The following is a 15,589-nucleotide window of genomic DNA, read 5'->3' on the forward strand; positions in this document are numbered from 1 at the left end:
CTAAAAAGTGTACATGTGAAGTTTCAGCTCTGTAGCATGTCCAGAACCAGAAAAAAAAGATTGTTTGTATTAGAAAACTTTCAGACAGGGGGTTGGCTTCGCTGCTGTAACACCTTGCCGGTTTAATAGAAGGCATTTTTTTGGGTTCTTTGCAGTCAGGAAAAACATCTGAACTTGTGTATAGTGGTACTGTGCACAAGTTCTGATGTTTTGCTTGCCTCCAAAAACCCCCATAAAATGCCAGCAAAAACACACCTGGGCATTTTTTTTTTTTGACGCTAGCGTTTTTTTTGGCATTTTTTTGGGGTTCTTTTGAGGCAGGCAAAACATCTGAACTTGTGTATAGTGGTATATATACACACATACATATATTTATATACACACCTAGACATATATAGGTGTGATAGTAGCAGAAATATATTACTGTAAATGATTTCATTAGCGCAAGCATATATTTCTGCTACTATCACACCTATATATGTCTAGGTGTGTATATAAATATATGGATGTGTGTATATACACCACTATACACAAGTTCAGATGTTTTGCCTGACTGCAAAGAACCCAAAAAAATGCCTTCTATTAAACCGGCAAGGTGTTACAGCAGCAGAGCCAACCTCCTGTGCTGAAAGTTTTCTAATACAAACAATCTTTTTTTTCATGGTTCTGGACATGCTACAGAGCTGAAACTTCACATGTACACTTTTTAGACCCCCCAGATACTAAATCCAAAGTCTCTTTTTTCTTTTTCTTTTTTTTAATTTTTCAATAATTGTCTTTTTTATCAAAAATGACAATTTTTAAGAACTTTTTTTGTGTGATTTTGTGTCTGGGGGGGTCTAAAATGTGTACCTGTGAAGTTTCAGCTCTGTAGCATGTCCAGAACCAGAAAAAAAGATCATATAGGTGTTAAAGTTAAAGGAGGGTCCCGACCCACATCCCTGTTCTACTGAAAAATTATCTTTTTTCTTTCATGGTTCTGGACATGCTACAGAGCTGAAACTTCACATGCACACCTTTTAGACCCCCCCCCCCCCCCAGATACTAAATCCAAAGTAAAAATCAAAAAATCTCTTTTTTTTTTTATTTTTCAATAATTGGCTTTTTTTTATCAAAAATGACAATTTTTAAGAACTTTTTTTGTGTGATTTTGTGTCTGGGGGGTCTAAAAGGTGTACCTGTGAAGTTTCAGCTCTGTAGCATGTCCAGAACCAGAAAAAAAGATCATATAGGTGTTAAAGTTAAAGGAGGGTCCCGACCCACATCCCTGTTCTACTGAAAAATTATCTTTTTTTTTTTCATGGTTCTGGACATGCTACAGAGCTGAAACTTCACATGCACACCTTTTAGACCCCCAGATACTAAATCCAAAGTAAAAATCAAAAAATCTCTCTTTTTTTTTTTTTTTCAATAATTGACTTTTTTATCAAAAATGACAATTTTTAAGAACTTTTTTTGTGTGATTAATAGTTAATGGGGCATGACCCAGAACCCTAGGCACTTTTTAGGGGCATTTATTGGGTTTTAGGGCTTAAAAATGGTGTTTTTTGATTACCGAAGTTCGGGTCCCGTTGATTTCAATGGGGTTCTGAATTCCGAACCGAACTTTTGGGAAATTCGGTTGTTCTGGTCGAACCGAACTTTTCAAAAGTTCGATCATCCCTATTTATGAGTAGATTTTAGTAAAATTGTTCTTGGTGAATGCACTAGGCCAGTGCACCTCCTGTGTTTATCTATTTCCCACAATAGCTTGTACATATATATGATTCCTCAGTAGACAAGCCAGTTGAACATCCTTGACTCCCAGTAATTCATGGATATGATAGCATTTTAGCCTTACCTTCCTTGTCCATGTTTCCTTGACCAGAGCAGAGAAAGTCTTACAAGAAAAAAAAAAAAACAATTCAAAACAATAGAAAAACATAAGTCTGTAAATAATGTAAAAAAAATATGATAGAATGCGATAGAAGTAGGAAATTGACCATAATTTTCCAAGACCTAAGCTGGTTCTCCCTGCACTTCAGAAATGGCCATTTTTAGCCATTAGCTCCATTCTGATGCAGTCACCTCATCTATGGACAGGTAAACTGCAATATATACATTTATGTTTTAGGGTTTTTATGGTTTAGATATGCTTTGTCTGCCTCTCCCTACTACACAAAGAAATAGTATCGTGTCACTGGTACCATTCACTGACAGTTCAGGTGTATAAAGAACTTTGCAACATGTCTCATTTTTATGTCATTTATCCATTTTGTGTCACAGGTCAGTAATCATGGTTGTAGCAAAGTCATGGACAATGTGGAAGCATTTTGATGGTGCTCCAAAACCTGAAGATTTTAAGCTGGTTAAAAAGGAGCTGCCAGCACTCAAAGATGGAGGTAAGATACTTACTTTATTACCTCTGACTTTATACACTACTCAAATAATTTAAAGGAACACTTTGAAAACACATCAGATCTCAATGGGGAAAAATGTAATGCTGGATATCTATACGGATATGGACTGTGTAATGTTTTGGGAACGAAAGGATGCCCCACATTGTTTGATGGAAATTAAAATTATCAACCTATAGAGGGCTGAATTTAAAGCCCCCTCCCCCCCCCCCCCCGAAAATCAATATGGGAAAATGATGAAGCAGGCTAGTCCAATTTGCTGAAAATGTATTGCAGAAACTCAAGATGGCACTCAGTAGTTTGTATGGCCCCCACGTGCTTGTTTACATGCCTGACAATGTCGGGGCATGCTCCTAATGAGACAACGGATGGTGTCCTTGGGTATTTCCTCCCAGATCTGGACCAGGGCATTACTGAGCTCCTGAACAGACTTAGGTGCAACCTGGCAACATTGAATGAACTAAAACATAATATCCCAGAGGCGTTACATTAGATTTAGGTCAGGCAAGTGAGGGGGCCATTCAATGGTATCAATTCCTTCATCCTCCAGGAACTGGCTGCATACTCTCACAAAATGAGGCCAGGCATTGTTGTACACCAGGAGGAACCCAGGACCCACTGCACCAGTGTAGGGTCTGACAATGGGTCCAAGCATTTCATCCCGATACCTAATGGCAGCCAGGGTGCAATTGTCTAGCCTGTAGAGGTCTGTGCGTCCCTTGATGGATATATCTCCCCAGACCATCACTGACCCACCACCAAACCACTTATGTTAAACGATGTTACAGGCAGCATAATGTTCTCCACGGCTTCTCCAGACCCTTTCACGTCTGTCACATGTGCTCAGGGTGAGCCTGCTCTCATTGGTTAAAAGCACAGTGCACCAGTGGTGGACCTGCCAATTCTGGTGTCCAATGGCAAATACCAATCGAGCATCATGGTATCGGGCAGTGAGCACAGGGCCCACTAGAGGATGTCGGGCCCTCAAGCCCTCGGGCCACCCCCATGAAGTCTGTTTCTAAATGTTTAATCAGAGACATTCACACCAGTGGCCTGCTGGAGGTAGTTTTGTAGGGCTCTAGCAGTGCTCATCCTGTTCCTCTTTACACAAAGGAGCAGATACTGGGCCTGCTGATGGGTTAAGGACTTTCTACGGCCCTGTCCAGATCTCTGAGACACAGCAAACTTTCTGGCAATGGCACGTATCGAAGTGCCATCCTGGAGGAGTTGGACTGCCTGTGCAACCTCTATAGGGTCCAGGTATCTCCTCATGCTACCAGTAGTGACACTAACTCTAGCCAAATGCAAAACTAGTGAAAAACAGTTAGAAAAGATGAGTAGGGAAACAATTGTCAGTGGCTTCCACCTGTAAAACCATTCCTGTTTTGAAGACTGTCTCATTGTTACCCATTTAGTGGACCTGTTAATTTAATTAACACCAAAGCAGCTGAAACTGATTACCAACCCCCAATGCTACTTAATTGACCAGATCAATATCCCAGGAGTTTAATTTTTTTTAACATTAGTTTAACATTTTTTAACGTTAGTTTAACATTTTTTTGAGAAGTGTGGATGTTACCTTATTACCTGTAACCATTGCATTTGATTACATGCAAAATAAAACCACTGTTACATTAAGGTCCCCTATATGCCATCACAAATTAAATATGGTTATCCTGTGGTACAAACATATTCTTTCATGCAGCTCCAAAAAATGTGATGCTCTGTTAACCAATTGACCTATAGATTTACCCCCCTTCATGACCATGCCATTTTTTGCGATACAGCACTGCATTATTTTAACTTATTATTGCGCAGTCATGCAACAATGTACTCAAACAAAATGTATGTTCTTATTTTTCCCACAAATACAGCTTTATTTTGGTGGTACTTGATCACCACTGCATTTTTTATTTTTGTGCTATAAACAAATAAAAAAAAACAATATTTTTTACTTTCTGCTATAAAACATACCCAAAAAAATGTACAAAATCAAATTTCTTGATACATTTAGGCCAATATGTATTATGCTACATGTTTTTGGTAAAAAAAATCCTAATAAGTGTATATTGATTGGTTTGCGCAAAAGTTATAGCGTCTACAAATTAAGGGATATAATCTGGAATTTTTATTTATTTTTTACTAGTAATGGCGCTGATCAGCGACTTACAGCGGGACTGTGATATTGCGGCGGACATTTGGACACTAACTGATGCTTTTGACAATTTTTGGGAACCAGTGACACTAATACAGTGATCAGTGCTAAAAATATGCACAGTCACTGTACTAATGACACTGGCTGGGAAGGGGTTAAACATCTAGGGCAATCAATGGGTTAAAGGGTGTGCCTAGTCAGTGTTTTGGTGTACTATGCTAGGTCCTTTTACTAGGAGAAGTAGTGGATTTTATTCCCTACTTTACGAGGAAAGAAAATCTATTACTTTCCCGCTGACAGGACAGGACTCTGCCTTTTTTACCTAGGCAGGGCTCTGTCCTGTGGAAATTTAAAATGATCGCTGGGTTATTGCGGTAATCCATTGGCCAATACCCGCTGATTAACATCTGCTGTTTTTAATCACAGCACAGCCAGGCCACTGGTGGTGCATGCTCGCCCCCTACCCTGAAGTGTCAGATCACGTACCTAGTACGTGATCTGGCGCAAGTGAGCTGCCTTGCCGCCGTATATATCTGTATTATACATTTGGCAAGTGGTTAACAAAATGTTCAATTTCTCTTCTAACTTCCTTTTGCCCACTGGGGTTGCCCATCATGTTCAAGAACCAATGGAGAGTTGAGGGAGCACTTGGTTTCAGGGCTCTTGGGGTGCTTGAGAAACTGTATTTAAAATACTCAGGTTCAGGCATCTAAAGGCAGAATGCTTTGAATGCTGTGAAGACAGCTGATTAAGTTTGATTGTGGCAGCAGTGCACCTCTACTACAATAAAAATGCATTTTGCCTTGCATTGACAACTACCATACCAATTCCTTGGTGGGGGGGGAGTGGGGGGGGGGGGTTCATTCTGAATGAATGGCACCACAACCAAAAGCACCTTGATAAGAGGCATGGAAGACCTTAGATATAAGGAAAGATTAGCTGAACTGAATTTATTCTATCTTGAGTATGGGTATTTAGGAGGGAGTATGATCACCTTGTATAAATGCATAAATGCTTCATATAGTGAACTTTGTGCAAAGTTATTAAGTTACATAGTTTGTTCATTCTTACATAAGGTTATTCACTTTTAGGTTCCGTTTACACCTGGGCGATTTGAATTGCGGGCTAAATTGCAGGAAGCATGTGCAATGCTATTATTTCTAATTGGCACCCCAAGTGCACCACGATAAATCGCGCTGCAATTGCGGCAAATTGCAACATGGGACGCTGTCTCTCAAAAGAAGCTCCTGCTCCTTTTTGACAAATGCCCAGGTGTGAATGGAGCCCAAGGTAATTAAAAGTGACAGGGGGCATTGTTTACGACTAGATGATCAGGGGGAAAATTTTTTACCCCTGGTGGAAAATATTATGCCATGGGTTTTTTGCCTTCCTCTGATTAAACTGTGGGTTTAGGGTTCAGTACCGTATATGGAGAATTTCAATGTATTTATTGTTTTGCTCCATTGGTTGAACTAGATTGGCTTATGCTTTTTTTTTAACCTGAAAAAACTATGTCACTATCCGTAACTAATGTATCATACATTATCACATTGCAAATCCAGAGATCTATGGTTTCTTCTTAAAGTAAGCTTAATTGTTTCTGTACATTCTGAGAGCCCGTTGAAGCCAATGTTTACTAAGCTGTGTTCCTTGAACAACAATTGTATTAATTTGTGCAAGTCTTATGTAAATGTAATTGGAATTTAATAAAAATCGTTTTATTTTCTTATTTTTAGAATTGTTGTTGGAATCAGTGTTTTTGAGTGTGGACCCGTACATGAGGTAAATTATATTAACTGAGAAAGTGGTTTCAATTAACTATCAGAAGGACCTAAGCAGGCCTCTTATATGGTAAGATCAGAGTATTGTTAAGTTAACTTGGTATGTCAGTCAGATATATCACATGTTTTAAAACCGAGTAGTCATTCTGTAGAAAAACTGGAAGGTGGTGCACTTCTTTTTTTTTCCAATATTTTATTTATTCATTCAAGAAAGAGAAAAACAAAAACAAAAAGAAACTGACATTTCACATCAAAGTAATTACATCAATACATAGTCATCAACAATCAGTCATGTCTCTCTCAGAAACAAAAACAGAAGATAGGCATATAAACGCTCAATAACAGTATATCTATATCAGCAGGATACTAAGATATTGTCCTTCATTATGCAATCTGACATACCAAATTTTCAAAAATAATAAAATAAGCTATACAATTCCTGCATTGATAATATTGTTCATTATGCCTTCCTTTTTCTCTCCTCTCTCTTTCTCCCTTTTTTTTTTTTTTTTTCTTCCCTCCCTTCCCCTCCTCCTCCCTCCCCCCCCCCCATCCTCCCCTCCCCTTTATAATAGAAAGAAAGAAAAAAAAAAAAAAAAAAGGAGACACCCCGAATCCCATTTAATGGGGAAGGGGGTTATAGATATGCAAATTGTTATTCTCCCATGCACCCGCCTGTAGATTTCAAACTTGAGCCTTCCCCTGACTAAGCATGTTTCGTCCTCTCTCTGAGAGGATGAAGGAGTTCCAAGAGCCCCAAGTCTTCTCATACATTCCTTTTTTATGTAGTCTTGTGAATCGTAAATCTTCCATTTTGTTAGTATCTTCAATTTTACATATACAGTCCCTAATAGTAGGTGGTAACTGAGATCTCCATCTCAGTGGAATGCATGATTTGGCTGCATTTAATATATGATATACAACTGACGTTTTATATCCTCTCATAGGGGTATCCGAAACATGCAATAGAAACAGAGCTGGGTCCATTGGAATCTCAAAGTCCGTAAATTCCTGTGCCAGTTCTCGGACAGCCTCCCAAAATTCTCTTAGTTTGGGGCAAGTCCAAAAAATATGTAGGAGTGTTCCCGACTCTTCTCCACATCTCCAGCAGCTATCTGAGACATGTGAGTAGTATTTATGGAGAAGAGAAGGGACACGGTACCATCTTACCAAAATTTTATAATTGGTTTCTTGGGTTGTGGTACAGACAGGAATTTTCAGTGCAAGATTATACATAACCTGCTCCTGTTTCTGTGTAAATGTACGATTCAAATCCCTTTCCCACTTATCTAAACATGATAACCGTGCATTTTCTGAAGTCCTTAACAATAGGTCATAGACTCTAGATAGAGGGTGGGTTAAGACCTCACTACCTGAACAGTATTCCTCAAAGCATGAAAGATTTCTATCAAATGTTTCCGGAAGTGGTAAGGTACGTAAAAAATGTAACAACTGTACTGCATTCCAAAAGGGTAAACGGAATTGCCCCTGTTCATTAGTCAGTTGCATAAGGGTAGGCCACTTGTTTTCACATACAAAATGAGATACTTGATAAAGTCCTCTATTTCCCAATTCTCGTAATGGGCGATCCGTTATCCCTGGAGAGAAAGCAGGGTTTCCTATAACTGGGAGCAGCGGGGAATTTGCAGTAGTCAACTGTGTCTGTTTTATAATAGTGAATGCCACCCGTACTGTCGCCCCAATTGTAGGATGCTTCAAAGTTTCCCGAGAGAGATACCTATGACACCACGGTGCACCTCCTAGATTGCAATCACTCTGTTGTTGCTCAATTTGTATCCACAACTTAAGATGGGTATGTCGCCGCCAATCTATCCATCTGCTTAGATGGGCTGCCTGATAGTATTTTAAAACGTCGGGGAGTGCCAATCCCCCTAACTCCTTAGGCAGTATAAGTTGATTGCGAGCTATATGAGATTTCTTGTTGGACCATACAAATCTTATAAATAATGAATGGACTTTCCTAAAAAAGGCTGCTGGAACCACAATCGGTAATGCTTGAAACAAAAATAAAATTTTTGGGAGAATACACATCTTAAGAAGATTACATCTCCCGAACCAGGAGTGTAAGCCCTTGTTCCATTTTTCTAGAAGTATCCGTATTTGTGACAATAATGGGAGAAAATTAATTGCATACGTCGTATCTAATACCGCGGGTATATATGTACCCAGATATTTGAGGGATTTGTCAGACCATTGAAATGGAAGTACCTGTCGTAAATGCCTCGAAATCTTAATTGACAGCTGGATACCCATGGCCTCCGATTTAGTAAAATTAATTTTCAAATTGAAAATGCACTTCTACCAAGGGATAAGGTTCTTTCCTCTAAACAACTGCACATGTGAATGTAGCGCTACTCCTGAAGGTGCGGCTGGTTGATTGTTCCTTCTGCTGTTGGAGGTAATGACCCACTTGAATAGTACCTACACTTATCTGTATAAAAAGTAACACTTAAGGAAGTGTACTCCCCACGCCTAGGAGTTTATAATTTAAATAGTAAAATTATAAAAATATAAAATATTGTGACAAACTGTGAATGTTAGCAGCAGCAGTAGTGTAAAATGTATATGAAAAAATAGTCCTGGTAGGGGCTATCTACAGCGCTTGCTAAAAATTGTGCAAATGTGCAAAAATGTGTGCAAACAATAAATACAAGTGTAATCTCAATAATTTCATAGGAATCAAAAACTTAAAAAAATATATATATACAGTATGTAATTATTTAAAGTTCATCTCGTGATATAAATAAATGAATAAATAAAGTGCAACAAAGTCCAAAATTCTGTTTTTTTTTCTTGCTTTTTCCAAAATAGTGAAAAGTGCTCAACAATAATATTCCATTAGTGATTTATAAAGTGCAGGTGCTGAATTCCTTCTTCCCGTGATATAGTTTAAAAGATGGGTGACTTACCGAATGCAGTGGGTCTCATATACCCTACGATATTGAGACCAATCAAGCCTGTCGGTAGGTCCCCTTTAAATGTCTCCTGGCTGTGCTGGTTGTGATTTCCTCCTCACCGCTCCGTGCCGTTTTCAAAGGGTCACCGGATGTGACGAAACGCGTCAGCAAGTGGAACGCACAAAGTGATGTGCATTGGAACGCAAGCCAGATTTACCTCCGCTCGCCACTCTGCATGGTTATACCATTGAGTCACGGAAGCTTGTAATACGATCTCTGACGATCTTTGCCGAACGGTGCTGTTTTGTTTTATTGGAAACTTTGTCACATTTTATGGGAATAAACCCCTTTTAAAAACAATATTGCACTATCTGGAGCCTTTTATCTTTCTCTTTTAAATAAACAACACCATACGCTGTCCCATGGAGCAGTGAGGAGGAAATCACCACCAGCACAGCCAGGAGACATTTAAAGGGGACCTACCAACAGGCTTGATTGGTCTCAATATCGTAGGGTATATGAGACCCACTGCATTCGGTAAGTCACCCATCTTTTAAACTATATCACAGGAAGAAGGAATTCAGCACCTGCACTTTATGAATCACTAATGGAATATTATTGTTGAGCACTTTTCACTATTTTGGAAAAAGCAAGAAAAAACAGAATTTTGGACTTTGTTGCACTTTATTTATTAATTTATTTATATCATGAGATGAACTTTAAATAATTACATATATATATATATATATATATATATATATATATATATATTTAAGTTTTTGATTCCTAGGAAATTGTTGAGATTAGAGTTGTATTTATTGTTTGCACACATTTTTGCACATTTGTACAATTTTTAGCAAGCGTTGTAGATAGCCTCTACCAGGACTATTTTTTCACCTACACTTATCGATTCATGTGGGGTGTACTGTACAATGGTTTTATTAGACAAATATGCCCAAAAAGTTTAGAGAAAGCAACAGACAAACAGCAATTCGCTGCAATATAATAAAATTATGTTAAACACGATAATGCAATGGATATGGGTCACAGACACTGTCATTTAACACAACAATTATGTAAGATGGCACTGGCACAATTGAGAAATCCCTCTCTATACCACTGGCAAGTGGATCTTGAACATATTTGGGGCACACTATCTTTGGTTGGAGCATTTTTATTATCAAGGGATAACAATGTAAAGCAGGAACAAACGATTAGAGGTTTCTCACCACTAGATGACACAGCACGCTGTGCCCATTAGAACTCAGTCCCTCTCTCACAGCAGCATTGAATTTACACGCAGCCTATGATCCTCACAGCCCATTTGCACAAGAACAGCTGCACAGTCTCTGATGGGGTCAGCACATTTGTCAATAGCTAAGTTTTTGCACACATGTTTTGGAAGAAGAACTCTTCTGGTTGCATCTGTTTGGTCCTGAGCTCGCAGAAAGTGTAGCCCAATATTGGGACACAGCAGTCTTGGAACTCTACAATACATGAACAACCAGTCTCTTGAACAGCAGATCTCAGGAGAAGCTCAGTACAGCAGCACCTCATATTAAATTGGGCAGTTCTGCACACTCTGTCCCTCTGCACCACTCACCCCGCAGGTTAAGCAAACTCAGCAGCTTTCCTTGTAACCTCTAGAGTATGTTCTCCCTCCACCTGTTCCATCCTTCCAGTTGGTGATGCCAAATCCAAGACTTCGGCCAATAGGAGACCTCTTCAACACATGAGCTCTTTCAAAATGGCAGCTCCCCATGTACTGGAGATACTTTCCAGTTCAGTTCAGTTATGGCGAAAGGAAGTAATAAACTGCAGCGAAGAGAAGAAATTCTACAAGTAAGGTGGGTCCAGACCAGACTATAAGAAGGTCAAGCACTCATATTGGTTGTAGAATTGGTATGTGCAATTATTCAGAACAGAAAAATGTCCAACTTTAAATATATTTACCCACTACTTACCTCAAAATATTTTTTTTTTTTAGAAAATGCAACAATGGCATTTTAAGATAGCATAGGCGCAAGGTAGAAATAAACGTTTTTCTATGCTAATGTGATATTTTAAAAGATCATTTTCCAATGTATGCTTCAGTATAACTCTTACACCATACTTTTGTGAATAAAGCTCTAATTTGTAGTGTCAAATGTCTGAGTCCGCTTATAGCTATGGGGCATAGCATCTGTTATAATCAGTATCTTTTATAATCCGAGAATTGAAGAATAATTGGAAAGATTTACCCTAATAGGTCACTGTTTTCCACTTCTCTCTACAAATAAGGCCAAGCATAAACCTTCTAAACCACAATACCATATGGGAAAGAACCCTACCTGTCATCAATAAGCAGCATTAATACACACAAAGGTCTCACTGCTACATAAGCTCTGTTCTGCCTTTTTTACCCTACAGTGCCACCTGCTTAGAACATGTAATAAAAGAGGAAGAATTCTTCCTGTCTTGTGTCACATTTGCCTTCTGATCATCCTCTCATTTCCACATTGGGACACAATGAGGTAGCAATAAAGGGGAGTATTGAAATGATAAATGGGGGAAGGAAGGCTGCTATGGGGAGTAACAATTGTTGACTGTTGCTAAGAGCAAAATCTGTTCCACTTAGTCAAGCTGTCATTTGGTGATCTGTGAAAATGCCATTTGAGACCAATTTCTCACTGAATTGGATTAGTGCTTTTAGGTACTGGAGATTCCATCCTTCAGTAATTACTGATTACTATGAAATAATGCATAGTGCCTGTTTTCAGAGCAGTGTTGCCAACCGTCAGTATTTTTACTGGCAGCCAATATTTACCAGCACCCTCATATTTTACCAGCAACTATATTTGGTAAGTCACCTCATATTTTACCAGCAACTATATTTGGTAAGTCACCTCATATTTTACCAGCAACTATATTTGGTAAGTCACCTCATATTTTACCAGCAACTATATTTGGTAAGTCACCTCATATTTTACCAGCAACTATATTTGGTAAGTCACTTTTGGACATAAGCGGTGGTGGTTTTTCACTAAGGTGTGGTGGAAGCAGGATAAGAAGATAGAGGGCATTTAGAAGAGACAGATCTTATTGAAAATGTGATCTACTCACAGAGAATGTGCTTATTTATGAGGGCTTTGTTACCTTTCTTTTGATTATCTATATTTACACTTAGCAACATATGGACTTTGTTACATTTACACATTTATGTTGATTATTTTGAATGTTTATTTTTGGAAAAATAAACTAGTTATTTCTTTCTAGCATAATAGTATGTCATTATCTCCCAAGGTGTGTAGATAGTAAATGTGATTAGCATTATTTACAAGAAAGGTTGCCAACATAAAATATGGCTGTGATGCTCGGCCGAGACTATTCCAGTGCCTTCTATGCCTGTTCAGGCATGTGCGGGTCTGTGGGACAGTAGCAAGGCAAGCTGGGAGCGGGACTGTCAGTGCTGTTTGGACTGGAGTGGACTGAAGGGACCACCTGGCATGGAGAGAGACTGTCACTGTGACTCAGAAGGGGAGTTGTCATGTCGGTTAGGTGTTAACTTCATCTGTGCTGTTGCACACTGCTATCAGTGTCACTGTTAGAGTCCTTTTTATGTGTGTGCGCCTGCCCATTCTAATTTCTTGCCCTCCTGATCCTGTCCCTGAGCTACTTACTTACTATATCAAAAATAAAATAAGAAATGTGTTTTTGCCTTAATACAGTATCTACCCTAAATCACATTGCTAATTGCATATGGGATCAAAAAAAGTTAATCAATTTAATATATTTATTGGATAAAATTATTGACCGCGGCTTTTATTATTGGTATACATACAGAATGACCATAGATATATTAAAATAGCAATAAAATGTATTTCTTATATTAACCACTTTACCACTAGAGCATTTTGCTGTCTGGGCCACTTTTTGCGATTCGGCGCTGTGCGAATTTAACTGACAATTGCGCGGTCATGCAACGCCGTACCCAAACGAAATTTACGTCCTTTTTTTCCCACAAACAGAGCTTTCTTTTGGTGGTATTTGATCACCTGTGCAATTTTTACTTTTTGCGCTATAAATAAAAAAAGAGTGTTTATTTTGAAAAAATAACAATATTTTTAACATTTTTTTTATATGAAATTCCCCCCAAAAAAGATGTAAACAATTTTTTTTTAAATTTTTGGCCAATTTGTTTTCTGCTACCCATGTTTGGTAAAAAAAAATCGCAATAAGCGTATTTTGATTGGTTTGCGCAAAAGTTATTGCGTTTACTAACTAAGGGAAAGATTTATGTCATTTTTGGTGTTTTTTTTTTTTAACAAGTAATGGCGGCGATCTGCGATTTTTTTTTTGCGGGACTGCGACATTGCGGCGGACAGATTGGACCCTTGAATAAAAACAAATTTATGCAGCGCTAGCAACAAATTAATGACAAAAATTAAAAATGATTTAAATTGAAACCAATCTATATCATCTGAATACAATATGTAATAATAAAATATATTAATCACATTAAGGTGCATAAATTTCTATAGAAATAATTTAAAGTGCATATTTAAACTAAAAAAATAAATATACATTCAAAGTGTGAGATTTAAAGTGCAAAAATGGTGGAATAAAGTCCTTATTGATGATCCAAAAAGGTGCCAAAGTGCCAAGTAAATAAAGGTGCTTGTGAGGTGAAGGTGCCCTCTTGGTTCCCCACTCACTGGAATTAGATTGTATAAAAGCCCTTGATTTTATTGCACATTTGCCCAGGATCAGATGTGGGATTCCTCCGAAGTGTCCTCCGTGTTGAAATCGTTCCCGATAACACCATTAAAAGAAAGGAGGGCCATACATCGTGAAGTACGTAGGTATAATTTTATTCCCCAAAAAACGATTGAATACTTACAAGATCAAAGAATAAAAATGGCATATAGCAAACAAAGCAAGTGGCGCCGCTCTTGGCGTGCGTTCCACATACAGGAAGTTCCCGACCGGAAATGACGTTACGTCCGCAACCGGAAGTGCGTCAACGCGTTTCGCCGTCACACACAGCGTCTTCAAAGGACCTTTTGCGCGGTCATGCAACGCCGTACCCAAACGAAATTTACGTCCTTTTTTTCCCACAAACAGAGCTTTCTTTTGGTGGTATTTGATCACCTGTGCAATTTTTACTTTTTGCGCTATAAATAAAAAAAAGAGTGTTTATTTTGAAAAAATAACAATATTTTTAACATTTTTTTTATATGAAATTCCCCCCCAAAAAAGATGTAAACAATTTTTTTTTAAATTTTTGGCCAATTTGTTTTCTGCTACCCATGTTTGGTAAAAAAAATCGCAATAAGCGTATTTTGATTGGTTTGCGCAAAAGTTATTGCGTTTACTAACTAAGGGAAAGATTTATGTCATTTTTGGTGTTTTTTTTTTTTAACAAGTAATGGCGGCGATCTGCGATTTTTTTTGCGGGACTGCGACATTGCGGCGGACAGATTGGACCCTTGAATAAAAACAAATTTATGCAGCGCTAGCAACAAATTAATGACAAAAATTAAAAATGATTTAAATTGATTCAAAGGACCTTTGAAGACGCTGTGTGTGACGGCGAAACGCGTTGACGCACTTCCGGTTGCGGACGTAACGTCATTTCCGGTCGGGAACTTCCTGTATGTGGAACGCACGCCAAGAGCGGCGCCACTTGCTTTGTTTGCTATATGCCATTTTTATTCTTTGATCTTGTAAGTATTCAATCGTTTTTTGGGGAATAAAATTATACCTACGTACTTCACGATGTATGGCCCTCCTTTCTTTTAATGGTGTTATCGGGAACGATTTCAACACGGAGGACACTTCGGAGGAATCCCACATCTGATCCTGGGCAAATGTGCAATAAAATCAAGGGCTTTTATACAATCTAATTCCGGTGAGTGGGGAACCAAGAGGGCACCTTCACCTCACAAGCACCTTTATTTACTTGGCACTTTGGCACCTTTTTGGATCATCAATAAGGACTTTATTCCACCATTTTTGCACTTTAAATCTCACACTTTGAATGTATATTTATTTTTTTAGTTTAAATATGCACTTTAAATTATTTCTATAGAAATTTATGCACCTTAATGTGATTAATATATTTTATTATTACATATTGTATTCAGATGATATAGATTGGTTTCAATTTAAATCATTTTTAATTTTTGTCATTAATTTGTTGCTAGCGCTGCATAAATTTGTTTTTATTCAAGGGTCCAATCTGTCCGCCGCAATGTCGCAGTCCCGCAAAAAAAAAATCGCAGATCGCCGCCATTACTTGTTAAAAAAAAAAAACACCAAAAATGACATAAATCTTTCCCTTAGTTAGTAAACGCAATA

At 38.2% G+C, this 15,589-nt stretch overlaps 1 protein-coding gene across 3 annotated transcripts in view; it reads left to right on the forward strand.

Annotated features, from left to right (window-relative positions):
* Positions 1-2,262: 2,262 nt before the first annotated feature.
* LOC309553690 (prostaglandin reductase 1-like) overlaps positions 2,263-15,589 on the forward strand; it is a 73,996-nt gene continuing 60,669 nt past the window's right edge. For 2 of the 3 annotated variants that reach the window (XM_082255041.1, XM_082255042.1), the window contains exons 1-2: positions 2,269-2,381; positions 6,288-6,333. In XM_082255041.1, coding sequence (XP_082111167.1) covers positions 2,276-2,381; positions 6,288-6,333 — 152 coding nt within the window. In that variant the 5' untranslated portion in view covers positions 2,269-2,275. Of the gene's footprint in view, positions 2,382-6,287; positions 6,334-15,589 lie in introns of all 3 variants that reach the window. The other variant, XM_082255043.1, reaches the window with a different exon arrangement.

This window comes from Pelophylax lessonae (genome assembly GCF_965119305.1).
Source record: "Pelophylax lessonae genome assembly, chromosome: 1".
NCBI classification, from domain to species: Eukaryota; Metazoa; Chordata; class Amphibia; order Anura; family Ranidae; genus Pelophylax; species Pelophylax lessonae.